The sequence below is a fragment of the Pseudopodoces humilis genome, chromosome 21 (assembly GCF_049639895.1).
Source record: "Pseudopodoces humilis isolate 2021_Gansu_Grassland_sample_001 chromosome 21, ASM4963989v1, whole genome shotgun sequence".
NCBI lineage: Eukaryota > Metazoa > Chordata > Aves > Passeriformes > Paridae > Pseudopodoces > Pseudopodoces humilis.
Genome location: NC_142220.1, coordinates 446,299 through 472,693, shown reverse-complemented (window position 1 = coordinate 472,693; position 26,395 = coordinate 446,299). Strand labels below are relative to the sequence as shown.

Genomic DNA, 26,395 nt, shown 5'->3' with positions numbered 1-26,395 from the left:
GCCCACCCCGCAGAGCCGGCTCGGCCCCCGCACTGTCCCCGCCGCTGGGCTCCGGCCGCCCGTGCGCGGCGCCCGGCCCCGGTGGGCCCCGCTCAGCGCGGACCACAGCCCCCGGCAGCCCCCTCGGCGCAGGGGCGGGACGGGGCGGGTGCGGTGACGCGCGGCTTCTCCTGGGAGTTGTAGTTTCTGCGCCAGACGGGGCGGTCTGGCCGCTGCCAGGCGCGGCGGCGGCTGCGCGCGGGGGAGGCGGCGCCGCGGTGAGCGGGGACACGGGCGGGGGGCGCCGGGCCGGCGGGCGGGGGTCGCCAGCGGACGGGGGCACGGCGGACCTCGAGCACCTTGCCCGGCGGCAGCGGTGGGGTCCTGGGGGCTGTGCCCCGCGCGGAGGTCCCCGGGGGCGCGGGGAACCTGAGGGCCCCGCTCAGACCGGGCGGTGCCCCGGTTGCCCATCAGCTCGGGCGGGGAAGGGGCGCGGGGGTCCCCAGGGGCGCGCCCGGCGGAGGCGGGGAGTCCCCGTGTCCTTAGAGGGGCGTCCCGCGTCCATGTCCGGGGGGGGGGGGGGGGGGGTCCCCGCGGCCATGCCCAGGGATGGCCGTGACCGTGCCCCGACGTTTTGAGGGTTCCCCGTGGCCGTGCTCAGAGCGGGCTACAAACGCGCTGGGGGTCAGTGCAGCGAGAGGAGCCCGCGGGGCTCTGCCGAGGCCCACGCTCCGGGATCCCGGCAGGACAGGAGCGCTCCCGTGCCCCCGACCCGCGGGCTCCGTGCCTGTGCCGTGCCGGAGCTCCCCTGTCCGGGGCCGGCCCTCCGCGCTCAATGCCGCCTCTGTTTGCCACTCTGAAAGGCACATTGAGACCCTGCGGGATGGGCCCTGGGATGGCAGCTGGGGATCTTTGCCCCGGGATGGGGGTCTCTGCCCCAGGCTGCTTGGCACGGGGTGAGCACGGGTCCAGTGGTGGCTGCTCCGAGCCCGCAGTGCCCTTGTGCGGGAGTCTGGGGTGCTGCCACGTCCTCTGTGCTGCACCGAGGGGCCACCGAGAGTGGGCACGGCCCAGGGTGGGCTCACGATGCTCAGGTGTGGAGGACACGATGTGAACCTGGGCGGGGATGAGGGGGTCCCGTGTCTGTGAGGCTGGGCAGGTCAGGGTGTGTGTCCCTTGGGCACTGCGCTTCCTGCTCAGGTGTCGGCATCCTGCTGGGGCGGAGCTGCCACGTGTCTGCCAGTGTCCCTGTGTGGCCTGGGGACAAGCTCACGGCTCATCAGTGGGGTCGGTTCTCAGGGCCATGGGAGTTGAGCCAGACTGCCCAGCCACTCTGGAGGCAGCAAGGGTCATCCTTGCCATCCGAGGGGAACCTACTTCCTCCCAGGACTCTCTGGGGATGTGCCCCAGGACACTGTGACAGTGGGCTCGCCTTGAGCCAGGTGCCTCAGCTCGCTGCCTGAGCTGCAGTGACCATGGGACAGACAGAGGTGCCGGGCAGGTCGTGCAATCCGGCCAACACACCGGGGCTCCTGGTCAGGGGGCGCAGAGGGAGCCAGGTGAGAGGGGCTGAGGGTGGTTTCAGCAGCACAGCCCCAGGGCATGGTGGCTCTTACCTGCATGAGGTAGGAGCACCTTCTGCTGCAGGAGAGGGGATGGGGCCCCTTGTGGCTGTGTTCTGCTGTCCCCCGAGCTCAGTCAGCACCAAATCCGGCTCTTTGACCTTCTCCCTCACCTCTTCCCACCAGGTTCTCCTCGCCCCCTCTCTGATGCCAGTCCCGCCCTGCCATGAGTCTATGAGCCCCCTCCGGATCAGCGTGGGTGGTCTGCCCGTCCTCGCGTCCATGACCAAGGGTGCTGACCCCCGCTTCCGACTGCGCTGGAGGGCCATCGTGCTGTCCTCAGCCTGCGTGGGGCTTGTGCTGTTGCTCTTCTGCCTGCACCGTTCCTCCCCAGCGCGGCACGGCCCCCCCAGCCCTCGCACCTGGCAGCTCGGCCTGCAGGCAGGAGACCGCTACAATGACACCTACCCGCTGTCCCCACCGCAGAGAAACCCCGAGGGCGTGCGCTACCGCATCGGCGTCATTGCGGACCTGGACACACAGTCCCGGGGCTCCCAGGAGCACACCTGGTTCAGTTACCTGAAGAAGGGCTACCTGGTACTGTCAGACAGCGGGGACAGAGTGACGGTGGAGTGGGACAAGGATGAGAGCATGCTGCAGTCCCACCTGGCTGAGAAGGGCCGGGGCATGGAGCTCTCCGAGCTGGTGGTTTTCAACGGGAAGCTGTACGCGGTGGACGACCGGACAGGGGTGGTCTACCAGATTGAGGGCAACAAGGTGGTGCCCTGGGTCATCCTCCCAGATGGGGACGGCACTGTGGGGAAAGGTGAGCTCCCGTCCTGCCCTGAGAAACCCTAGGCTCTTTTCAGCTTGCTGGAGTGGGGTGCACCTTTCCTGTGACCTCTGAGCCTGGCCAAGACAGGGCAATTCCTGCCAAGAGACCAGCTGACTGCACTGGGGACACTGCCCAGCACCAGGCTCAGGGGTGTAGGGTTTGGGGTATGTGGGACAGTCTGATGGCCACGTGCTGACTGAGCCCCCCTCATGCTGTTCCTTCCACCGTAGGCTTCAAGGCGGAGTGGCTGGCAGTGAAGGATGAGCACCTGTATGTGGGAGGACTGGGCAAGGAGTGGACCACCACAACAGGGGAAGTGGTGAACGAGAACCCCCAGTGGGTGAAGGTCATTGGCTACAAGGGTGACGTGAGCCATGAGAACTGGGTGACAAACTACAATGCGCTGAGGGCTGCAGCGGGGATCCGGCCCCCAGGTATGGAGCACGGCAACTTCCTGCCACCCCATATCCCACATTCTTGATGGCTCCAGAGCCATGCAGTCACCCTCCCCGGGGATAAATGGCACTGGGTGACATTTAAAGGCTGCTGGAGGCCAGAAATCTTCCCTTGTCCTGGTCATTTCCCTCTGCTGCCTGTGCCAGGAGCAGCTGAAGGGTGGCTCAGCTGGCACTGGGCCTGGCAGCTGGGCCCCCAGGCAGAGTGGGGTGTGCTGGATGCCCCTGCCTGGCTCTGGGAGGAACTGGAGGGCGCTGCCAGGCAGTGAGGCAGGAGCAGGCAGAAAAGTTCATAGGGGATGACTGCAGGGCTGTGGGGTGTTTCGAAGGGGAAGGGTCCTGCCCCAGAGTGGCTGGTGCCCCTGTGGCCTGTGTGGTCACACTCCACTTCCTGCCGCAGGGTATCTGATCCACGAGTCAGCCTCCTGGAGTGACACGTTGCAGCGCTGGTTCTTCCTGCCGCGCCGCGCCAGCCACGAGCGCTACAGCGAGAAGGCAGACGAGCAGCGAGGCACCAACCTGCTGCTGAGCTCCACCCAGGACTTCGGGGATGTGACGGTGGGGCGTGTGGGCGAGGTGGTTCCCACCCACGGCTTCTCCTCCTTCAAGTTCATCCCGGACACAGACGACCAGATCATCGTGGCGCTAAAATCAGAAGAGGACAATGGCAAGATCTCCAGCTACATCATGGCCTTCACGCTGGACGGGCGCTTCCTCCTGCCCGAGACCAGGATTGGGAGTGTGAAGTACGAGGGCATTGAGTTTATTTAACAGACATCTGGACCGAGTGGAGGTGTGCGGGCAGCCTAGGGATGTGGGCAGGCCCTGCTAGCCTGCTCCTAGCCCGGGGTGCATGGGGGGTGGCAGGCAGCGCTCCCAGCTCTGTCCCTGGCCCTGGGCTCTCCTGTAAAGTGTTGACTGAGCTGCAGCAGGTGTGGTGCAAGTGTTTCGGCAGTGGCACCTGGTGGCAAGGGACTGCCACCACAGGGTGTTCCCGTCCCTGGGACAGTGCCCAGGTCCTGGAATGCTGGCAGGCCCCACTGCAGCCCTTAGTGCCCAGCCCTGAATTGTGACAGAACTGTCTGCGGTGGGTCGGTGGCTCTGGTGACATCCCCACTCTGGGTTTGTAGCTGAGCCCCAGCTCTACAGCTCTGCCCTGTGTGCCGTGGGGCTCCCTGGGTGGAGCGGGATGTGCAGCCAGAGCGGGTCAGACTTGGGGGATTTCATCAGGCTTTTTCTCCAGAAGCTGATCTTCCTTCCCTTTTCCCATCAGCTGGATGAGGTGATGGCTGGGGTGACGGGTTTTCTGTTTCAGAGAAAAGTCTCACACAGGAAGAGACAGTGTCTGTGTCCCTCTGCTCCTGTCACCACAGGGCACGCAGCAGTTCCCTCACCACTGTGGTTCCAGCACAGTGGCTGTGCCTGTGGGGCAGGGGGAGCAAGTGTGGGTGATGGGGCCACCAGCTGTGGCCAGGTGTAAAGTGGGCCCGTCCCAGTGCCATTCCCAGGGCACATCCTCAGAGGTGTGTGTGTGCTGGCTGTGTGTCTTCTCCAAGCCCTGGCTGCACATGGCTCCGGCCCCAGAAATGCCTCCAGCCCCAGAACTGTCAGCTCTGGGAAGAGCTGAGCCCTGGACAGGAACTGCTGGGAGCTGGCGGCAGTGCAGCCATGCTGTGCAAGGCTGCTGTGCTCGGTGCAGGAGCAAAGCCAGGAGCTCCAGTTCCGCTTCCCAGAGCCAGCAGCAGCTGAGAAGCGTTCGCAGCAGCCCGGGGCTTTGGGCAGGGAGCCCTCCCCACGCTCACCAGCATGTTGTGAAATTGCAGCCGCAGCCTGTGGCCCCCAGGAGGAACTTGTGCGGTTTCAGGAGCCACAAGTGTCAAAGGGACATCTGCTGGCCCCAGGGCCCTCCTGACCCCTCTGACCAAGGGGGCTGCGGCTCCTGGCCTGCCCACACTGACGTGGCTCAGGCTTGCCCTGCCCCAGGTCATAGGGCAGCATATCCTCACGCCAGGACCAGTGTTTGGCTCTGTGGTGTCCCCAGTTTGGTCCCCTTTAACACTGCCCCTAGGGCAGGTCTGCCAGCAAGTAGGCCTTCAGAGAGCTGAAGCTTTGGGGGGGCCCTTGTGCCCCCTGTATCCCTCTGCCATGCCCTGGCACTGCTCTGCTGTGGGGAGCAGCCATGCTGGGGAAGGAGAGAGCCTGTTGGTGCAGCAGTCAGGCTGTGGTTGGGTGGAAGGATCTGCAGAGTGGATGGGGCCCTCCCAAGAACCCAGCCAGGCTGCTCCCCCCATCCCTGTTTACACTGTCAGCACCTCTGTGAGCCATGCAGAACGCAGACGAGGCCAGACATGTGTTTTCATTTAGCCCAGACAATGACTCGGCCAGTGCTGGGCTGCGAGCGGATGCGCTTGTCTCTAGACACGGACCTGTCCCCAGTGCCATGGACAGACCTGGCTTTGGCCTCTGCACGTGGCCACGGGATCGTGCAGCACCCGGCCCAGGGCACCCAGGGTGCATTTGCAGCCCACACTGGGCTCCAGCTGGCCACAGTCCATGACGGCCACTCAACCATCACTTGCACTTTGCTTGGCAATTCCTCTGGCCTCATTCACCCTCCCGGCCTCACTCACCCTCCCAGCCTGGCACTGGCAGCTCCACAGCACCTGCTGTGGCCCCAGGGCTGTCCCAGTGGCCGTCCCTGTTACTTTGTCCCTTCTTGTCCCCTGGGCTGGAACATCCCTGGGCCCCTGCCCTCAGCACTGCGCTGCCCTCGGAGCAGCAGCACCAATGCCTCCGGCAGCCGGACCAGCTGAATTCTGCTGCTGCTGGAGCTTCTGCAGACCCACAGAGACCCACAGAGACCCACAGAGACCCATGAGCCCACAGAGGAGTTGGTGACCTGGGGCCCCATCCCAGGTGTCACCCAGCATCCCAGCGCTGTTGGTGCTGTCACCTCCCACGTGTTCCCTGCAGGCTCAGTCAGGGTTTGGGCCAGGTCCAGCTGCCCAGTTCTGCTGTTTCTTCCCATCCTGGAGACTGAGCACCTCTATTCCTTGCCTCTACTGCGAGTATCCACGGCAGTGCTGTGGCAAGAGGCTGGCTCAGGAGCATATTTGGTGGCCGTGGTGGCTGTCCTGCCAACACGTGCCCATGTCACCTGGCCCAGCTGTGCTCCGAAGCTGTGTCCCTGCCCACTGTGCTGGGACAAGGCACTGCTGCGAGGATGGAGCACTCTCAGCAGCCAGCCAGGCACAGAGTATGGGTACAGTGACAGCAGCAGCATCCTGACACCTCCACAGCGACAACAAGATGTGGATTTGGACTGGGATAGAGTCTGTGTTCTCAATATTAGATGGTGTAGGTCAGTGTTTTGGATTTGTGCTGGGAACGGTGTTGATAACAGGGATGTTTTCATTACTGCTGAGCAGCATTTGCACAGCTTGAGGCCTATTCTGCTCTTCATCCCACCACTGAGAGGCTGGGGGGATACAAGGACTCGGGAGGGGACACGGAACAGCTGACCCAAGGGATATTCCACACCGTATGGAATCATACTTGGCATATAGGGCTGGGGGAAGAAGGAGGAAGGAGGGGACCGTTCAGAGTGATGTCGTTTGTCTTCTCAAGTCACCTTCACGTGCTGGAGCCCAGCTGCCCTGGGGATGGCTGAGCACCTGCCTGCCACGGGGAGGGGTGAAGAAACTCCCTGCTTTGCTTTGCTTTGCTTGTGTGTGGCTTTTGCTTCACCTGTAAAACTGTCTTTATCTCAGCCAGCAGTTTTCTCACTTTCCCCTTCCCAGTTCTCTCACCACCCCGCTGAGAAGAATGAACTAAAGCAGCCGGGGGCTGCCCACCGGGGTTGCATCATGCATCCAGGACAAGGTGGGTTTTTGGAGCTGTGCTCCGGGGCAGGAGCTGCTGCCTAGCGGGGAAGCCCGAGGCCTCGGGCAGGTCGTTGTGGCACGGGACCCGCAGTGGGAGCAGGAAGCAGGCAGGGAGCGCGGCTGTGGGACAAGCTGGGTTGGAGGGGCCGAAGGCGGGGAGGAATTCTGCTGCCTGTCCGGCCATCCGCTGCTCTGCTTGGCGCGGGCGGGGGCAGCTGCGGAGCGGGGGTTTCGGGTCCCTGGGCGGGGTCCGGGGCGGCGGTTCCAGGAGCGGTGGGGCCGGGGGGCGGCCGGGATGCGCCGGGGCGGGGGCGGCCGGTGCCCGCGGCGGGGGCCGCGCCGGGGCGGGGGCAGCGGTCGCGGCGGAGCCGCATCCCGCGGAGGGCGGGCGCAGCCGGGCTGGCCCCGCGCCACGCGGAGGAGGAGCAGCAGATCCCCGGAGCACGTTAAAGAGCGAGGCCGAGCGCGGCGGGGAGGAAGCGAACGGCTCCGTGAAGGCAACGGAGCGGCGGCCGCAGAGCGCCCGCCCCGGCCGGACCCAAGTTCCCGGCGGCGGCTCGGCCGGGCCCGGCGGTGGGTGCGGGATCGGGGCCGGGTGGCCGCGCCCGCAGCCCCGCACCATGCCCGCCGCGCTGCCCAGCCTGCTGGCCGGGCGGGCGGTGTTGCTGCGCGGCAGGGCCCCCCCGGCCTACGCCTGCAGCTGCTCGCCCATCCACCCTCAACAGGCCTTCTGCAACGCCGACGTAGGTGAGCGCCGCGGGCACCCCCGCCCCGACCCCCCCGCGCCCCCGCCCGGCCCCGCCCGCGCCAACTTCCCGGCGGGGGAAGGAGCGGAAAGTTGGCGCGGGGCGGGCGGGGAGCGGGCAGAGCCCCCCGACCCCCGGCACCTGCCCGCAGCGCCGGCCCGGCCCGGGGGTGTGCCGGCGGGTGCAGATGCGCGGCCGGGCGCGGCGCCTCCGTCCGGGCTGTGCCCGTCCCACCCCGCACCTCCTCCCGCCGTCTCGGGGGGCTCCCGCGCCCAGCGTCGCTCCCGGGGGCGGCTCCGCCGCTGCGAGGGGCGCCCGGAGCGCGGCTCCGCCGGGGCCGGGTCCCCGCCGGCCGCCCCCCGGTAAATGACACGGGAGGGCCCGGCCTCCCCCGACTCTGATGACACCGCGGGGGTACGTGGCAGCGCGGGGCCTGGGCCCGGGGCGTCCGGGACCCTCCAAGCGCCGCTACGGCACCGGCCCGGAGGAGCCCCCGCTCCCGGCAGCTGCCGCCACGGCTCGGTCACCCCTGTCTGCGCCTTATTTCCAGGCATTTCCTTTCCCCCGTCCCACTTTGTTCGGCTTGGATGCTGCTGAAAGGGAGGGCTTGGCAGCGCCGGGATCTGGATTCCTCTTTCTATGAATAATGCCCTTATTAAATTTTAACATATGAACCGAACAGGCCGGCCCCAGTTCCCGGCGCTTTCCTTCGCGGGCCCGTTCCCAGGCTCAGCTGGAGAGGTAACATTCCCAAACACTGAGGCAGCCCAACCTCTGGATGGCCCTGCCCTGTCCCTTGCTCCAGATGCAGGATGTTCCTCACAGGCGTTCCTTCCAGACCCCACTCCCAGCGTCTTTCCGCCGTGAGGGCAACTCCCACAGCACTTGGCTGCTGCCTGGAGTGCCCAACCTCACCACGAGGCGTGTTGGGGACAGGGAGGTTTTAAGACAAAATGGAGCACTGGATTTTTGGAGCTGCTGCTGGAGTTGGTGTCCCTGGCCCACAGGATGCCCCGTGCCTGCTCGGGCAGCGCGGCTGTGGCTTCGCATCACGCTCCTGTCAGGATCAGCTTTCGGGGCACTCGTGACTCACCACCCATCGTGGGGTGCCGGCTCAGCCCTGACTCAGCTGCTGAGTCACTGTCTGTCCTGGCGGCCCTGGCTGTCTGCACCGTCCCCTGGGAGGGCACTGCTGCCTGGCGGAGCTTTGGTCTCCGGCTGCCCCACTGCCCTCAGCAGGTGCCCGTCCTGCAGGCACCCGGAGCCTGTCCTGCCGAGGCAGCGCTGGCACCTTCTGGCTCCCAGCCCAAGCCGCTTGTGCAGCTCGTCTGTATCAAATGTGCCTCGTGTGGGCCTAAGTGAAAACAGCGCTCGGCTTGGGGGCAGAGCGGGTCTCAACCTGGGATGATCCTGTGTTCCCTGGCCTTTTGCTGCTTCTTATCTTCCCCCTGGATGCTCTCTGGAGTCAGGATGCTCCTCAGCCAGTTCCATCCCAGCAGGTGTTGTGTGGAGCCCAGGGAGAACTCAGGCTCCCGGTGCTGCTGGGACCTTGCCCAGCTGCTGGGGCTGGAGGGACCTTTGTCCAGGCTGGACCCTTGACAGAAATGTGGTGCTGTGGGGATGGCTGATGTCCTGCAGTGCTGGGTGGGGGCACCCAAGGTGAATGGGCCCCAAGGCTCATCCTCTACCCTCAGCAATGGGGGGTGAGCACAGTGTGAGGCCCTGGCCCTGGGATCTCCTCTCCGTAGCATGGGCCACATCCCCGTGGCCCCTCTGGACTTGCACCTGCCCCTGCACTTGCTCTGCTGTGCAGGGACTGCCACAGCCGAGGGCTGCAATTCCAGGTGGTGCAAGGGCAGGCAGATGCAACTCTGCATTGGGTGGAGGGTGCCTGAGAGGCTGGGGCCGTAGAAGGGCTGGGGTTGTATCACTGGGGCTGATAACTTAAAGCCTGCCAGCCTGCGTTTGCATGTCCTGGCTCTCGAGATGAGCAGGGGTTTTCTGCAGGGACCAAGGGCTTGGGGCTGCCCCATCTGCCATCCCTCACTGGGGCTGTACGCAGGCAGTGGGGCCTGGGCTGCTCTGCTGCAGGAGATGCTCAGCTGCTCAGTGGTGCCACAGCCAGACCAGGGGCCACAGCAGGAAACCCAGCTTCTGCTCCATCTCCTCGGGAGCAGCGTGGGGACGTGGGCTGTGAGGGGCTGATGCTGAGCCCTTCTAGGCAAAGCCGTGGCTTTGGCCCTGCGAGGCAGCAGTTGATGGGGCAGGGGAGAGCAGGGGCTCGGTGTTGCCTGGGGCGGGGGCAGCTGGGATGCAGCCGCTGACAGCACAGCACTGATCCCAGTCGTCCCAGCGCTCGGTTCCTCGGGACAGGCGGGGTGGGTCTGGGGACTGCCAGCAGCCAGCAGGGACCGGGCAGAGGAGGGGATTTGCGGTGGGAGCCCTCCCTGCGGGGGTGCAGTTGCCTGCAAACCCCGCCGAGCCTGGCGGGGCCGGTGCCCCCCGGTGCGGCTGGCGCAGAGGGGCCGTGGGCTGACGCGGGGGCTGCCGCTGATTGGGCTCCATCCTCTCCCGTCAGCGGCCGGAATGACGCACGCGGCCACGGCAGCGCTCAGCCCGTGGCTCCCGCTCCGGCCGGCGGGCGAGCGGGACCCGGCGCCTCTCGCCGCCCCACGGGCACTGTTGGGCACCACGGAGCCTCCACGGCCTCCGCTTCCTCCCCGCTGCGGGGCTGCCCTGCTCAGCCCGGCTGCCTCCAGCCTCAGCATCCTCAAACCGCTGAGCCGGGGCGCGGCGCCTGTCGCTGCGGCCGCTGGCGTGCGGACAGGCACTGGGATGCCAGCAAGCACCTGGGAAGGGGTTGTTGTCCTTGCGCCGGGCAGGGCTGGGGTGCAGGAATCCTTCCCAGAGTGGTTAGCTGTCTCCCCAGCTCTGCCGGCCTCAAGCAGGGCGCAGTGACCGCGGGGCTGCCCTCACCAAGGGGTCAGGCGCCTGGGCTGGCAGTGCCAGGCAGGCAGCGGGCAGTGCTGGCACTGGCAGCCGGCCCCTCCGCGGCCAGCAGCCCTGGAGAAGGGAGCTTTGTTCCCTGGGCATCCAGCCCAGCAGTGGCCCCTGCTGTCCGTGGGCAGCTGCAGGTGGGTGTGGGCAGGGTGGCTTGGTGGGGTTTGGGGTGGGCTAGCAGAGGAAGGGGCAGCCATTCTGCAAGTCTTGGGACAGAAAGGGGGATCCCATGGCCAAGGGCCCTTGTGCTGCCCTTCTTCCCATGGGGCACAGGCAAGCACAGTGGTGCCCTGAGGTGGGGTAGTCCCACATGGGGCCACAAACCCCAACACTGGCAAGCCCGGAGAGACAACCTGGTGGTTTTGTGCCACTGGGTGACCCTGTGTGTCCCCAGCTTTGCTCCTGGAGCTGCACTGTGGCTCTGGTCCCTCCTGGCTGACCTGTGCCAGCACCCAGCCAGGGGGAGTGGGACAGGGTCCTGGATCCTAGTGTGGGACCCTTCCTCATGGCACTGTGGCACTATAGGACTGATGCTGGTGTCAGAGGGTACCTGCTTACCTTGCAGGGTCTCTCTGTCCCTGGAGGGTCCAGAGTCCTCACTATGGGGAGGCCACAGAGGCAGCCCTGGGCACCTGCACAGATGTCAGCAGTGGGGTGTCCCACTCTGCCAGGGAACCCTCTGCTCCCACAGAGCGCCTTCTTGCTTGGCCTGCCTGGGGAAGGAGCATTTCCAGCATATCCCTGGTCCAACTTGGTAAGCCAGTGCCAACTCTGTGCTTTGCCTGCCATGTGCCTCAGGAGCCAGGGGGTCTGGGCTCCCTGGCTGGTGGTTGCCCATGTCGGCAGCAAGAGTGGTGGGTGACAAGGCCAATGAGGGCATTGGTATTTGGGGAGGTCTGACTACTGGTTCTTGGGCACTCGGGGGTTTCCTCCATCCCTCGCCCAGCCTCCTTGTCCCAGGCTCTCCTCAGGGCTGCCCTGGTTCCTGGCGGGCGTGGAGCAGCTTGGCTGCGCTGCGGGGTCTTGGCGGGGAAAGCACAGCGCAGTCGTCCCCTCCACAAAGCCGCACTGTTCAGAACAAATCCACCCAGAATCGGGCTGCATTTTTGTCAAGTGATTCATCAGCACGTGAATGGAAAAGGCTGGAGCCCACTGAACCAGTAACCATTCCCCGCACGGGAGCCACAGGGCCAGCACTGGTTGCACCCAAGTTACACTGGTGGCTCGCAGGGCTTGGCACACGGGAGACGTGGTGGCAGCAGGGGCAAGGGGTGGCCTGTGTCTGTGGTGGTCCCAGCACACTGCTGACAGAGGAGCAGGCGCTGTCCCCAGGCACGGTTGAGGTGCTGCCACTGTGCCTGGACAGCCCAGCCCTTCCCAAGGGATGGGAGCAATTGGGAAAGCCCCCAGTGCAGCCATTGCTTCCCCCAGCCCTGCACTGAAGAAGTGCTGCCAGTGACTGGGGATGGCCATTTTGGGAATCCTCTTCCCTGGTCCCTGTTCATGTTGGTGCCACTGTCACCTTTCCAGAGTAAACTCTGTTGGCACTTGCTGGCGCCCACATGGGGCTGTGCCCCCCTGACCTTCAGCTTAAATAGCCTGTCTGCATGCCCCCACACCCCATGGTATTTATAGAGTGCGGTCAGATTCCCTCTCATGGCCATGCCAGGTGGGAGAAGCTCCTCTGTGCCAGGCAATGGGTGACCTCTGCATGTCCCTGGCTGCTCCCAGCCCAGCACCTTTCAGTGGGGACATGAGCCAGGATGAACTCTGTGAGAGTGCCCAGCAGCCCATTCCCTGCCCACAGTGCTCGGGGGGCTGGCAGGGTGCGGGGGAGCCCTGCAGGGTGGGGTGCTGCCCTTCCTGTTGGATGGGGAGATGCTTCTGGCAGAGCAGGGAGCCCTGTCAGCCATTGCCCTGCAGCCAGGCCCCCTCCTGCGTGCTGAGCAGGAGTTCTAGCTTTGGCACTGCCACTGTCCCCTCGACCATCAGCATCCCTGGTGCTGCCTGGGAGCTTCAGTCCCCGCACTGGTGGAGGGAGCTGGGCACAACTGGAGGCTGCAGGTCCTGGTGCAGGGACCCAGGCAACCTGCAGAGCATGAGGCAGCCCCATGTCCCAGCTGGTGAGGAAGGTTGAGCTGGCTACCCGCCCTGGCCTCCTGCAGGTCACTGCCACGTGCAGAGCACTCACATGCTGGCCTGCACACCCTGGGCTGTGGCAGCAGCGTGACCACAGGGACCCTGCCATAGCAGAGCTGTCCCCTGGCTCACAGTGCCACAGCCTCAGCAGCCCTGGGGCCAGGTGATCCTGCTGTGAACTTTCTTTGTCACCTGCCATGAGGGTGCTGCTGCAATGCTGCTGCTCACTGTCCTGCACGTGCCAGAGCCCCATCCCTTTGGGGACAGCGGGAAACAGTCGGCTCTGCAGCAGCCAGGCAGTGGGGTCTGCTGTGGGCAGTAGTCCCTGTGAAGGTGGGAGATACTGTGAGATGCGGGGGCTGAGTGGGACTGGTCACCCTCACTTACCTTACCTCTCCCTTCCAGTGATCCGAGCCAAGGCTGTCTCTGCAAAAGAGGTGGATTCGGGGAACGATATATATGGGAATCCAATCAAACGCATCCAGTATGAAATCAAGCAGATCAAGGTAATGGGGCACATCGGTTTAGGGGGCTGGAGGAGTGGAGTGGCCCCTTCACCAACCACTCACTCCTGCCTCTGCTCCCCAGATGTTCAAGGGCCCCGACCAGGACATAGAGTTCATTTACACGGCTCCATCCACTGCCGTGTGTGGCCGGCTGCTGGACACCGGCGGGAAGAAGGAGTATCTCATCGCAGGTGAGCACTGCAGGGACGGCTCTTGGGGGACACTGGGACAGTGCTGGCCCAGATGCCTCATGTGCCCCACAAGGTGCCTGATGTGTGCCTGCTCACTGGGCACATTCTCCCCTTGCCCCTCCTGCTCCTGCCACCAGCCCTCAGGGAACTGCCTGGCTGTGTCCTGGCTGTGCTCAGCAGCCCCGAGCCATGGTGGGGACAGCTGGGGGACAAGCCTCTGCTCCCCAGAGGTCACCAGGGACAGTGCACAGTGAGGGGCCCCAGGTACCATGAGTCAATGCAGGGTCTCGAGGCCCTGGGGGGGACCCCCTTGAATGGTCTGTCTGGCCTCTCCCCAGGCAAGTCAGAGGGCAATGGCAAGATGCACATCACGCTCTGTGACTTGGTGTCCACCTGGGACTCGCTGACCCCAACCCAGAAGAAGAGCCTAAACCAGCGGTACCAGATGGGCTGCGAGTGCAAGGTGAGCAACCAGGCTACCTCCCACATGCCTCATACCAGGGAGGGTCTGCAGCCCCCAGGCAGGGGTGGGCTCCACTATGAGATGCTCTTCCCTGTCCTTCAAGGGTGACGCTGTGCACAGCATGTGGCTGGGCAGACAGGAAGGGCAGCCCTGCCTCTGTCTTCCTCTGTCTGGGAACCAAGGCCAGCCCTGGGACTGGCAACCAGGGGTTCCCCAGTTCCCTGCACTGGGGTTGCATCACCAGTGTGTCTCTCAGGGCAGGGTGAGCCTGGCATCCCTGTCCAGAGCTGGGGGGGGGTGGATGAAGCAGAGCGTGCTGCTTCCCCCTGGCCCAGTGCCCCCTCGGGTTGGTGGGTGACTGTTACTGCTGAAGATGAATAGATCACGTGGACACAGGTCGAGGTGTGGTGAAAGAAAGAGCAGAGTTTATTTTTCCTCCCAGGATTTGTAGGCTTTTGACCACAGCCAGGGATTGGATGGTCAGGATAACACTTTCTCACTGCACTGGCCATGAGAGATGCCCATCACAAGACGTGTAACAGAAAGAATGTACACATATCTATGTTTACAGTTACTGTCCTGGGAAAGTCCTTAGAAAACTATGTTAGCAAGCTCAGAAGCTGAGTTTTCAGGGCGACAGGTGACAGTCTCTGTTACACACAGATCTCGCGCTGCCTCTCCATCCCCTGTTTCGTGTCCTCCTCGGATGAGTGTCTCTGGACAGACTGGGCGATGGAGAAGAACAACGTGGATGGGCGGCAGGCGAAGCACTACGCCTGCATCAAGAGGAGCGACGGCTCATGCGCCTGGTATCGTGGCATGGCCCCCCCCAAGCAAGAGTTTCTCGACATCGAGGACCCCTAAGCCAAAAGAGCGCATTCCAGTAGCCAGTAGAAAAAACCTGCGAGATGTTAGACTGGTCCACGCTGATATCAAATCCTGGAGACAGCATGAAAATCCACTCGGCCGCAGGGGGCCCTGGTGGCTGCCACACATGTGTGGGGGACAGGGACAGGGACCTGCTCTGTTGCGGGCTCCTGGCAGCCCACAGCTGTACTGGGTGTCCTTTGCTCGTGGCAGGGCTGAGCAGGGTGTGGGGACCTCCCTGCCAGGGTCACAGTCCCCCGGCCATGCTTGGCTCTGGCAGCTGTGAAGGAAGCAAGCTCTTTGTGAGTGGTGGGAGCTGCCCTGGCTGCGTAGCAGGTCTACCAGTGCCCCGCTGTGGGAGCCTCCCCCACAGCTCCAGATACACAGCCCTCCCCACCGCAGCACCTGGCAACCTGCTGTACCCCTTCCCCCTCCACCTACCTCCCCTTTCAGGGTGCCAAAAGGGTACCCCTCTGGGCAGGGGCTCTGGGGGGCTTTTCCATGTGGCAGAACCCCCAGCAAGGGGCTCCAGGCCTTTCACAGGGCCAGACGACTCCTGCACAGGTGCCTTGTCCCAGAAAGCTGGAGGGGCATGTTAGCATATCTGGGGTCACCCCTGACATGCACCCGTGCACTGTTGCCCCTCTCTCCACATGGTCCTCTCTCCAGGGGTCTCCGTCCCCCTGCAACCACCTACAGATCCTTCTGCAGATGCCACCCTTGGACAGGCTCGACCCGGAACCCTTGGCAGGGCACCAGGGGCTGGAGCTGTGGCTGCATGGGCACAGGGTGTCCATCATCGCCTCGTGCAGAGCTGGGCCATGCCATGGCCCTCACCACCACTGCAGCCAGGCAAGCTCCCTTCTCCGCAGTGCTGGGAGTGGAACCTGGAACAGGCAGCAGGGCAGCTGCAGGAAATCCTGTCCCCTCCGGTGACCCCCTCACACCCCTCGGCCCCAAGTTCTCTGAGCCATCCCCATGCCACAGCAATGCTGGTGTGCGCTGCGGGGCTGTCGCGGCACTGGCACGTGCACCCATGGCTTTGGGAGCGTGCCGGGAATGCTCCCTGCAGCCCTGTGCCAGTGGGGTTTTCATGCTGTGCGTCCCTGTGAGGTTTGAGATGTCGTACTGGACCAGTCTGGGCAATTTCAACATATTAAAGAGAAAAAATTAAAAAGAAAGAAAAAGAAAAAAATACCCCCAACCTTTACTCAGTCCCGACCGCGCATCCCGGGCGCTCTGTATGGCTGTACCCGTTGTGCTCCTGTCGCTGCTGCTCCTCTGTCTTTGACTTCAATATCGCCACTTGTTTTGCCGCCGGCTCTGTCGTCCCTGTGCCGTGATTTCCGTCTCCTCGTCCGGCGCTGAAGCCGCCCCGGTACCCGCAGAGGGCCCGTGCCGGGAGCTCCAGGGCAAGGGGAAGAAGGGCGGGGACCGCTGCTCCGGTTCGGCCCTGCGGCGGCTGGGCCGGGATCCCCCCGGGCTCCCCCGCCCTCCTCAGCTGCGGAGAGGAGCGAACCCCGCGGGGCCGCCAGAGGGAAAGGAACGAGACGGGGAGGGAAAAGCTGCTGCGGGCCCACCTTCGGATGCCGGCGGCAGCGCTGAGGGCGGGATCCGACGGCACCGGGAGCGGGACCGAGCGGGGCCATGACCGGAGAGGCCGGGTCGGGGCCGAGGCAGCGCATCGTGGCCGGTCCCGCGTGGAAACGTCCCCTCGTGGGACCGCCCGCCGTAGGAGCGGCGCCACCGGCCGCCTCTGCCTCGGCGTCCTGCCCCCGTCCGCGCCGGGAGCCGCAGCGGGCGGGCGGAGCTCGGCTCTCCGTTGGCTCCTCCGAACAAGGGGCGGAGCGGACGCGGCCCTGGGCCGTGCCGAGCGAGCCACGGTGGCCGCGCAGAGGCGGAGCCGCCCCGCAGGGCCGGCGCGGAAGGGGTTCGTGCCGGCGGCGGGCGAGTGGCGGTGTGGCGACACGTGCGTGCGGTGGGACCCGGATGGTGAGCGCTGCCGGCACCGGGCGGGACGGGCCCGAGGCCGCCGGGACCTGCGCCCCCGTCCCGCCGCGCTCCTCCGCCCTGCCCGCGGGGCCGCCCGTGGCGAGCGGAGCGCCGGGCCGGGGCGGGCCGGGCCGCATATGGCGGCGGCACTCGGGGGCGCGGGTGGCGGCGGGGCGGGCGCGGTGTCCGCGGCGGCCCGGGGAGCGCTGAGCGGGCCGTGGCGGCGGCCGGTCGCTCTGAGAACCGGCGTGCAGCGGGAGCGGCCGTGCCGGGCCGGTGCCCCCGCTCAGCCGGCCCTTTCCTCCCTCAGCCGCGGCCGCCGGGGCCGCCGGGCCGGCCGCCCACGACCATGATCGCGGAGAAGCTGCGGGAGGCGCGGGCGCCGGGGCGGCGGGAGGCGGCGGCGGAGCTGGGCCGGCCGCTGGCCGCCGCCGCCCGCTCCGTGCTGCAGCAGCGCATCGAGTTCCTGCCCGCCCGCCGCGGCCTGGCCGGGCAGCTGGAGCACCTGCGGGACAAGTACGAGCACATCGGGGCTGAGGCCCTCGGCCGCCCGCTGGGCATCGCCGGCAGCCTTCCGGAGCGGCCGCAGAACCCCCGGGGTAAGTGGGGAGGGTGAAGGGACCCCTCGCCCCTGCTCCTACCCCCGGCTGACTCTCTGCTCCCCGCAGGACACAGCCGTGCCCTGCCGAGCGCCGCGGGTGACGGCATCCCCGAGCCGCAGAAGGTGCTCTTCCCTGCCCAGAAGCTCTCCATGAAGTGGGAGCGGGTCCACCGTGTGGGCGCCGGGCTGAGTAACCTGGGGAACACCTGCTTCCTGAACTCGGCGCTGCAGTGCCTGACCTACACGCCGCCACTCACCAATTACCTGCTGTCCCGGGAGCACGGGCGCACCTGTGAGTGGGGACCGGGAGGGAGGAGCAGCCTCTGCCTGTCCTGCTCACAGTGCTGTGCTCGGCACCTCTGTGCCTGGCTCTGGTGAGGGAGTGCAGACATCAGGATGCACTTTCCCTGCCCTGCTCTTTTCTGCCTGTTTCTGTCAAGAGGCGGTTCCTGGGTCTTGCTCACTTTTCCTGGCTGTAGCAATGTTCCCAAGCTTGGCGTCTTTGTCTCTGGGAGCACTTTGTCTCTGCTGGGTGTAGCCAGGACTAAGATGGGCCCAATGGAGCCTGCTGGCTTCCTGGGGGCTCAGCAGGGGGGTCCTGAATGGCCCCTGACTGTGGGACTGCAGAAGAGCAGTGTGGCAGCTCCGAGCTGTCACCACAGGGAGCACAGGGGCCTTGCAGCCCCATTCACAGGACTGCCCGTGGAATCTGCCCCTCAGGGCGGACCTATGGGCTTGTCCAGTGAGTGCCTGGGATCTGTTTTCTATCAGTGTGAATGCTGTCTCATCTGGGGAGCTGCTGTGGCTGCTCCTGTGATGGACCGTGCTAGTTGGGATGGCATGAGCTAGTCCTCATGTCCTGGGGCATCGAGCTCATAGGGAAAACTGAGCATGGCTGGGCTGTATTGAACCAGAGACCCCCTGTCCTGCCTCCATCTCTCCTGGGTTTGTCCCCAACGTCGTGTCGTCTCTCCTGCCACAGGTGCCCACGGAAGCTTCTGCATGATGTGCACTATGCAGAACCACACGATACAGGCTTTTGCCAACAGCGGCAATGCAATAAAGCCACTCTCCATCATCCGAGACCTCAAGAGTAAGGAGGGCTGCCCCCCATCCCCAATGACTAATCTGGGAGCAGAACTATTGGGATTGGGGCATGTTTGGGCAGACAGCTCCACTGAGATGACTCACGGAGCCTCGGAGTGCCTGGAGACTTCTTGGGCTGCCAGGGGCTTCCTCTGTGACATGAGTCTGCTGTCTGGATTGGGTTGAGGGGACTCAAACTCCCAGGGAAGGCGGGGAGGGATGGCATCTGTTGCAGCACGTGCTGAGTCCTGCCTCTCTTGCAGAGATTTCCCATAACTTGCGCTTCGGCAGGCAGGAGGATGCACACGAGTTCCTGCGTTACACCATCGATGCCATGCAGAAGGCCTGTCTGAATGGCTACACCAAGTATGTGGGGCCTGATGGCCCATCACTGCTCTTTGCTGTTCCCTTGCTGGTCCCCTGCACTCACGGGAGTGGACTGTGGAGTGAACATGTGCCCCAGGTCAGCCTTATTGTGGGGAGGTTCTGACTCCAGGGGCCTCGGGTGTGGGGTCCAGCTCTCTGCCCCTTGGGGACAGGGCTCTGGGCTGTTGCTCACCTTCTGCTGACTCCTCCACCTCAGCATAGCTGAAGTCCTGCCCCCAAATCCGGAGGCTGCTACAGGTTGGGATCGCATCCCAGTTGCTGAGGGATACAGGCCTACTTGCCAGCTCAGCCCCAGCCATATGGCTGTGGGAGGGTGGCTTCCCCCAGGCCCTCTGTCCTGGGAAGCACTGTTTCTGAGCTCCAGCCAGAAGCTTCTGCTTCTTCTAGAGGAAGGTGTGTGTAGGAGCCTGGTGGCATCCCTCAGCTGTGACACAGGGAGAGCAGTCTGGCAGGGGCTGCAACTTCCCACTGCCTCTGGGGCTCCACAGCCCGGCCACTGGCCAGAACGTAGAGGGGGGCTGTCATAAGGGGTCCAACAAGGGTGGCTGTTGCAGTGTGAGATCTGCTGCTGCTGTCTCTGTGTAGGTTGGATCGCCAGACCCAGGCCACAACTCTGGTTCACCAGATCTTCGGTGGTTACCTGCGGTCCCGTGGTGAGTACCAGCAGTCTGGGCCTGGGCACTAAAACCCTTTGGGAAAATGGCTTATCATGTTTAACTTATCCAGAGCTGTAGTCAGTCAGTCCTGCAGCACTCGTGGGTCATGACCCCTATTGTGGCAATGGGAAAAGCCATTGGCTGTGGGTCCCCAGCTTACTGCCATCAGCAAAAGGATCCATGTTCCCAGAGCTGCTTCCCCAGCACATAGGGGATGTGCCAGCCCTCCTCCCTGCAAGGCTGTCAGTCCTGGTGCTGACATCCCAGAGCCCAGACCTGGGTTGGGGGGACACTGCAGCTGTCTGTGCTGTGCTGGGGTGTGGCAGGTGCTGGTGTTGTGCCAGGGTGTGCTCACGGCCCTTCCTTTTGCAGTGAAATGTTTGGAGTGCAAGACTGTCTCGGACACCTACGACCCTTACTTGGATGTGACACTGGAGGTCGAGGTACTGCTGCAGGGTTGGGGGTCTCTGCTCTTGAGGGAGATGTTCATGCCCTGACGCTCCTTAACCTGTAGACATGGTGCTGGCAGGAGAGAAGCAGCTCCTGCTGTTGTGCCTCCTTCCCTGTGTCACAGAGCAGTGCCTGTTGCCTGGATGTGAGCCATGCCTCCTCTGTGAAGGCTTGGCAGTGTTGTGGGGCAGAGCAGCCACCACACCGTGCCAGGGGCAGGCTCAGGACTTTGGGGCAGCCTGTAGCCCTGGGCTGTGTGCTCTCTCCTGGGGCCAGCACCTCCGCAGGGAGTGGGGCTGTGGTGTGGACAGGCCCTTCATGGCCTGACCCCCACCCTGTCCTTGCAGCGAGCTGCAAACATCGTGCGTGCCTTGGAGCTGTTTGTGAAGCCAGAGCAGCTGGGTGGGGACAACGCCTACAGGTGCAGCATGTGAGTGTGGGGTGCTGGGGGCATAACGGGGTCCACGGGTGTGCTGGTGGGAAGGCTGCCGCAATATGGGAGGGCTTCTGTACCTGTTCCATGGCTAAACCATGAGGTACAGGGCCATGGAAGCCTGTGATGAAGCCTGCTGCTCCTCAGCTCCCTTGTCTCCAAAGGAGGACCTGGGCCAGCGGGCATGGCCATGGGGAGGTGTCTGGAGCAGTGCCTGGTGTCAGCAGCATCATTCCCATCGGGTTTGCCATTGCTGGGTGGCCAGGGCAGGCAGCCATCTGGATGTTGGAACAGCTTGAATAGCTTGAGCTTTTCCTGGGCAGGTGCAGGAAGAAAGTGTCAGCCAGCAAACGTTTCACCATCCACCGAGCCTCCAACGTCCTCACGATTTCACTGAAACGCTTTGGCAGCTGCAGCTCTTCAGGTGGAAGGAAAATCACCAAGGTGAGTGTCAGTGATCACAGTCAGGGCTGTGTCCTGGCCCAGGGTCCTGCTCTCTGAGCAGGGCAGGAGGTGGTCCTGGTGCAGTCCCACAGCCATTCCCCACTGCTCTCAGTGGGGGAAGTTGGGCTCATCCTGGCATGTTCTCATCACAGTCTCTGCCTGGGAAGAGCCTGTCCCCTCCCTCAAGAGATGGGACTTGTAACACAGCAGAGCTGCTCTTGCTGTGGCAAGAAAGCCATGCCAGCTCCTGAGACATCTTCCGTTCACAGGACGTGGGATACCCTGAGTTCTTGGACATCCGCCCTTACATGTCTGAGCCCAAGGGCGATCCCATCACATATGGACTTTATGCAGTGCTGGTGCACTCTGGGTACAGCTGCAATGCAGGGCACTACTTCTGCTATGTGAAGGTGAGCCCAGGATGCTCCTTCAGGATCCTGTCTGGGCTGGGGCCTGGTAGGTGCTTGTGGGTCACTTTAGGGTGCAGAAAGGAGGGTGTTTGGCAGGGTGGGTGGTGTAGAGCACTGGCCATGGGGCACAGACTGTGCTCTGCTGCAGGAAACACAAAGGTCTGCCCTGACAGAGATCCCTGGCCTGCCCTTGGGCCATCTATGGATTTTGGGGAGAGGAGCTCTGGTGACCTGTGCTGTTCCTGCTGCTCTGCAGGTCAGGAGGGTCCCTGGCCAGAGCCTGACACTTTCTCCTCAGACCCAGCCTGACCAGAGTCAATGTTCTCCTTCCACAGGCCAGCAATGGGCAGTGGTATCGAATGAACGATCATGAGGTCCATCCCAGCAACATCAAGGTGGTTCTCAACCAGCAGGCCTATGTGCTGTTCTACCTGAGGTAAGAGAACCTGTGTCTTCCTGTGTCTGAGGTAAGAGGTGTGTGCCTCCTGGCCCCCCTAGCCCTGCCCCAATGCCCCTGTGCGTGTGCTGGCTCAGGGTGGGGGGTGGCGGTCCAGCCCCTTGTCATGGTTTGCTGTAGCACCTCGCCTCCTTGGAGCCTCTGGCTCCCTTCCTCGTGTCTGTCTGCTCACCCACACGGCCTGGCTGACTCTGGCACTTTGCCTTCCCCAGGCTGTGCAGCCCCAGGAAGAGCTCAGCAGGGCCCACGGCCGCAGCTGCCTTCAGCCCACACATCGGCAGTGACTCCAGGCAAATGAAGAGAACAGAGATGAACGGGACCCTGTCTGTGCCACCCATGGGCCCGGTGAGTCCTGAAGGTTGGTGCTCCACGGGCACTGGGGCTGCAGCCATGCTGGGAGGTGGATGAGTGGGAGGGTGTTGTGCAGGAACAATCCTGATCCTGCTGAACCCAGGGATCCTGGCTGGACGTGGCCAGGGCAGTATCACTGTTTCTGTGGCTCCTTGACTCTCCTCACTGGACTCCTCTCTTTCTCCTTGTGTAGAAACAAGACAAGCTGCCGGGGAAGGGGCTGCCAGGCCCAGGTGATGTTGGAGTCCCTGTCGCCCGCAGCTCTCCTGGGATGGGGTCAAAACTGACAAATGGAATTGCTCTATCAAAGCTACCCTCTCAGACCCCATCATCCAAACTGCCCCACAAAGCCACCCACGAGGCCACACCGCTGGGCTGTGACACAGTCCAGAGGCCCAAGAAGACACCTGGCATGCCCAGAGCAGGCTTCCATGTCACCAGCACCATGAACGGGGCCAAAGCAGAGCCAGTCCCACGGGACTCAGAGAGTGAGAAGCCACCTACCTCATCCAAGCTGCCCAAGTCCAGTCATGAGCCCAGTGGCTGTGGGGCCATGGCCAGAACCCTGAAGAAGGATTCCCAGGGCAGCACAGTAGGGCAGCTGGCCAAGGAGACCCACAAAGCCAAGAGCAGTTCCAGCAGCTTCTGCACCCCTCAGGGAAGGGACTGTAGCACCCACCTCCCCGCTGGCCCTGGCAGCAAGCCTGCTGTCCCTAAAGACTCTGCCCCCAAAAGCTGCGGGACAGCCGCTGTGAAACCCTCCCCGCTGGGCAGAGCTGCGCTGGAGTGGGGCAGCGCCACGCCACCGCTGCTGGCCAAGAAGGCAGTGCTCTCAGCCAAAAAGGTGAGCCTGAGCTTCTGCCCAGAGGCTCCAGTCGACATCTTGTGCCTTCTAAACTGATGTTGTGTAGGGCTACTGCCAGGTACGTGCTGAGCAGTGCTGTGTGGGGAGAATCCCCCAGCTCCTAACCCAGGGCTCTGGTGGCTGCTCTCCCCCCGCTCCGGGTTAGGGTGTGGGACCAGGCCCTGCTGTTGTCCACATCCCGAGTGATGCAGGGGATGGCTCCTGTCCCCTTGCCTGGAACAGAAGGGTGACTGCACCAGTCCCTGCAGTGGGGGGGTCTCAGCACCTTCTTGGGGTCACCTGTCCCCTGGGGCCAGTGGCAGGGGGTGATGCCACAGCAGGAGGGTGTGGGGGTGCCTCCTCCACAGGCAGTGAGCGGGCTCAGGAGGGTACACTGAGTGGTTCCGAGTCTTTGACTTTCTTTCCTTTTTTTTCCCTTTCTTCTTCTAACTGAATACACTTCTGATTTTCCCACCCCCCCTCCCCTGCCCCTGTCTGTGTCTGTTCTCCCCTTTCTCTGGGCTCCCCTTTTTCTCTTGGCTCATGGAAACCTCGGTGTTTTATGCTTATGTTTATTTATGTCAATACCTGCAGGGCAAACCTCAGAAGGTGAGTGTGAGTGACCACCAAGCACAGTCCCAGCACTCAGCCACCACCCATCCTGACTGCACTCCTAGCCCTCTGGGCAAGTCCAGGTAAGCAGTGCCATTGCTCCCCGGCTCTCACGTGGCAGGAAGGCCAGTGACAGCCTTGGGTACTCCATGGGATATGTGTGGCCTTGCAGCTAGCTTTTCAGTTCTCTGGGGCTGGCAGGGCTTGCTCCAGATCTGAGAAGGGCTGGCCTCAGCACAGAGTGGGAGGGAGTTCTGCAGACCCTGACCCCACACTAATGTACCATGGGATCGGGAGGCACTGGCCTGGTCTAGATCTTGCTCTGGGTCTCGCTTGTAGCCTTCAGCACTAGCACGTGCTGCAGCAGCACCCACCCTTCCTTTCCTGGTCTGCTGTGGGACCTTGCAGAGCAACATCTGATTCCAATTTTGTGGACAAGATGGCAGCAGTTGGGTGTTGAGCATCTGCACCTCAGGGGAGGGATAAAGAGAGGGGCTTTCAGATCAGCCTCTTTTCCTGTCCTTCAGCTTGTCCTCATCTGCTCTTGAGCTTCCCAGTCCTGAAAAGTCTTTCTTCAGCTTGCCTGCTCAGCCCCCAGCCTCCCTGCTGACCCACAGTTCCTCTGCCCACACTTCACACCACCTTTTTTCTGGCGGCAGGGAGACGGGACCTGGCCAGGTGGAACCAGAGGGTTCCTTCAAAAAGAAGCGTCGGAAGAGGAAGCATCGTAGCACAGACAGAAGCCCTTATGCTGGGGCTGTGAAGGACATGGATGAAGTCTCCAGTCCTCCCAAGAAGGAGAGAATTGTTTCTCCAGAGGGCTTCAAGGACAAAGACTCCAAGCCCCCCAAAAAGGAGAGCATTGGCTCTCAGAAGGACTTAATTGATAAAGACTGCAAGCCCCCCAGGAAGAAAATTCTCTCTCAAGGGGACTTCATGTCTGTCGTGGGGAAGGAGGTGGCAGATAATGGTCTCAGTCATGGTCTGGTCTGTCAGGACATGAAGAGTGGGCCCAAGCAACATGTGCCAGAGCCCCATATTGACTTGGGCATGGAGCCAACCTTCCCCCTCAAGAGGAAGAAGAAGAAAAAGAAGAATAGGAGCAAAGACAAGCCTTTGAAGAAGACAGAAGAGTGCAGCTCTGGGACACTGTCTTCGGACAGGTGAGGGACGAGGGGCATGTGAGAGCCTGAGGTCAGGCTCCCTGGGCTGTGGTCAGGGGCTTCCATCCTGGAAGTCACTCTGCCACTCTGGTCTGGCTGGAGTGAGCTGACCCCGCTGCCTTCCCCAGCTCCAGGACAACTGAGCCAGAGCCCTGTAAGACACATCAGAGCGTGGAGGCTGGAGAGCACAAGCACCGCAAACGCAAGTGGATGGAAAGCCTCGGCAGCCTGGCTGCCAGCGCTGGCCCAGCCACCACCACCAGCACCCCAGGTATGACCTTGTGCCCCATCTGGTGCCTGGCAGGGTCAAGCCAGCAGCTTGTCTGCCCTTGGAGCACTGCTGTGCCATCCCCAGTGCTTGCTGCTCCCACAGCTGCCTGGCAGTGCCTGTTGTCGTGCCCTGGAGGAGGAAGTGGGGACAGGCCTCTTGACTGACCCCCAGGACAGGCACTTGTGTGCCCAAACACCCTCAGCCATCAGGACCTCATCTGTCCAAATGGCGTTTCCTGGGATGAGATCCGCTTTGGGGAGGGAGGGATGCGGTGGCTCCCTGGCTCATCCTCACCCTGCCTCCTTCCACAGTGGCAGCACATCCCAGTGACAACCAGACTGGGGATGAGAGGTGTTCCCTGGCTGTCCTGAGCCCTGTGGCCAGCAACTGGGCTGGCACAGCCCCCGAGGGCCAGGAGTCCAGCGTGCTGGACAAACTGCTCCAGAATTCCTTGGACAAGGCTTATGGCAAACAAGGTAATCCTAGCTCACCTGGGTGGGCAAACAGCCATGCAGCCCCCCTGTCCTAAGCCCTGGATGGGGACAGAGCCCCCCCCAGCTCTGCCAGGGCCTGAGCTCCCCCCACGCCAGTGCAGGCAGGAGGGTGCACCTGGAACCAGGCAGGTACACCCGGCCATGGGCCTGCTGGGGGTGGCACAGGGTGGGGAGCAAGGGGCTCCTTGGGCCCAGGCTGGGGCCTGGTGCAGTGGGGCACAGCCTGGTCCTTCTGCTGACTTCGCTGCTTGCAGTCTTGACCTGGCAGGGTGAGATCTCAGCTGTGAGCCAGGATGCCATTCGGGACACAGCACTGGCCCAAAGCAAGACCGTCATTGATGAGTGGGACCAGGAGTTTGACAAAGGAAAGGTTGGTGCTGGGCTGGGCCAGGTGGGAAGAAGATGGGGCCTCTACACTCTGACCTGAGTGCTCTCTTACCCCTGCACAGGTAAAGAAAATGAAGAAGATGAAGCAGGAGCGGAGGAGAGACTCAAATCCCTTCCAGAAGTTGCAGAACAAGCGCAACTTCTGGTTGATGTCACATCCTGCCAAGATGGCCAGCCTGGGCCACCGGCTCTCAGGTGAGTGAGCCAGGGGGCACAGCGAGCCCGGCGGGTCGGGGGGTGGCAGCCTGGTGGGAGCTGACACTGCTCTTTGCCTCACAGGTTGAGATCTGCATCCCCGACTGCTCAGGGAGCAGTCCCAGGTCAAGGACTGAGGGCAGCACTGTCCTGGGAGCTGTTGGTGGACCACGCTCAGAGGGGAGAGAATACAGCCGCAGCCCTGGGGCTGTGCCTTTTCCTTCGGGGAGCTGCTTTTCCAGCTGCAGAGGCTCCTCATCAGCTTCTCCGTGCCTCTTCCCCTCCTTCCCCCAGCCCGCACCTGCGGCGGCTCCTGGCAAGTGCCTCAAGCCCGTTCCTGTTGCTCCGTGCTGCCGTGCCTCCCCGTCCCAGCGTTACCGGCCCTCGCCCTCCCCTTCTCCTCTCACTTCATGACCCCCATCCACGAGCTGCATTGAAAGCCGCCCCCGCCCGGGCCCGCGGTGGCGCCGGGGGCACCGGGGGGGTCCGTGCGGGGCCGGAGCGCTCCCGCCGGGGCTGCGGGCACTGAAGGATG

At 63.5% G+C, this 26,395-nt stretch overlaps 3 protein-coding genes across 4 annotated transcripts; all 3 read left to right on the top strand.

Moving 5' to 3' along the window:
* Positions 1-209: 209 nt before the first annotated feature.
* CANT1 (calcium activated nucleotidase 1) lies at positions 210-3,759 on the top strand. Of its 2 annotated transcripts, none has more exons than XM_005530656.3 (4): positions 210-257; positions 1,728-2,367; positions 2,607-2,810; positions 3,232-3,759. In XM_005530656.3, the coding sequence occupies exons 2-4, from the start codon at positions 1,749-1,751 to the stop codon at positions 3,600-3,602; spliced, it is 1,194 nt and encodes a 397-aa protein (XP_005530713.1). In that variant the 5' UTR covers positions 210-257; positions 1,728-1,748; the 3' UTR covers positions 3,603-3,759. The 2 variants fall into 2 exon arrangements, with proteins under 2 accessions (XP_005530713.1, XP_014114953.1); XM_014259478.2 differs by lacking the exon at positions 210-257 and adding an exon at positions 267-355.
* Positions 3,760-7,301: 3,542 nt separating this feature from the next.
* Positions 7,302-15,948, top strand: TIMP2 (TIMP metallopeptidase inhibitor 2). The gene is made up of 5 exons (XM_005530655.3): positions 7,302-7,462; positions 13,006-13,106; positions 13,189-13,297; positions 13,636-13,760; positions 14,424-15,948. Exons 1-5 carry the CDS (start codon positions 7,336-7,338, stop codon positions 14,622-14,624), a joined length of 663 nt encoding a protein of 220 aa, XP_005530712.2. The 5' UTR covers positions 7,302-7,335; the 3' UTR covers positions 14,625-15,948.
* Positions 15,949-16,935: 987 nt separating this feature from the next.
* USP36 (ubiquitin specific peptidase 36) lies at positions 16,936-26,322 on the top strand. The gene is made up of 19 exons (XM_014259402.2): positions 16,936-17,218; positions 17,288-17,512; positions 18,203-18,313; positions 18,570-18,672; positions 19,279-19,346; positions 19,722-19,792; positions 20,147-20,229; positions 20,556-20,676; positions 20,946-21,086; positions 21,422-21,522; positions 21,756-21,888; positions 22,088-22,738; positions 23,333-23,433; positions 24,010-24,513; positions 24,642-24,784; positions 25,096-25,260; positions 25,533-25,648; positions 25,728-25,860; positions 25,945-26,322. Exons 1-19 carry the CDS (start codon positions 16,969-16,971, stop codon positions 25,947-25,949), a joined length of 3,225 nt encoding a protein of 1,074 aa, XP_014114877.2. The 5' UTR covers positions 16,936-16,968; the 3' UTR covers positions 25,950-26,322.
* Positions 26,323-26,395: the final 73 nt, after the last annotated feature.

What these genes read in the sequence shown, in the direction of transcription:
- CANT1 (XM_005530656.3), top strand. Translation starts at nt 1,749, where the DNA reads ATGCCAGTCCCGCCCTGCCATGAGTCTATGAGCCCCCTCCGGATCAGC. An exon ending in GGACGGCACTGTGGGGAAAG is followed by an intron (nt 2,368 to 2,606) that starts GTGAGCTCCCGT and finishes CTTCCACCGTAG; the next exon opens with GCTTCAAGGCGGAGTGGCTG. An exon ending in AGCGGGGATCCGGCCCCCAG is followed by an intron (nt 2,811 to 3,231) that starts GTATGGAGCACG and finishes TTCCTGCCGCAG; the next exon opens with GGTATCTGATCCACGAGTCA.
- TIMP2 (XM_005530655.3), top strand. Translation starts at nt 7,336, where the DNA reads ATGCCCGCCGCGCTGCCCAGCCTGCTGGCCGGGCGGGCGGTGTTGCTG. An exon ending in ATGAAATCAAGCAGATCAAG is followed by an intron (nt 13,107 to 13,188) that starts GTAATGGGGCAC and finishes TCTGCTCCCCAG; the next exon opens with ATGTTCAAGGGCCCCGACCA. An exon ending in AGATGGGCTGCGAGTGCAAG is followed by an intron (nt 13,761 to 14,423) that starts GTGAGCAACCAG and finishes TGTTACACACAG; the next exon opens with ATCTCGCGCTGCCTCTCCAT.
- USP36 (XM_014259402.2), top strand. Translation starts at nt 16,969, where the DNA reads ATGATCGCGGAGAAGCTGCGGGAGGCGCGGGCGCCGGGGCGGCGGGAG. An exon ending in CCGGGAGCACGGGCGCACCT is followed by an intron (nt 17,513 to 18,202) that starts GTGAGTGGGGAC and finishes CTCCTGCCACAG; the next exon opens with GTGCCCACGGAAGCTTCTGC. An exon ending in AGCCCTCTGGGCAAGTCCAG is followed by an intron (nt 23,434 to 24,009) that starts GTAAGCAGTGCC and finishes TTCTGGCGGCAG; the next exon opens with GGAGACGGGACCTGGCCAGG.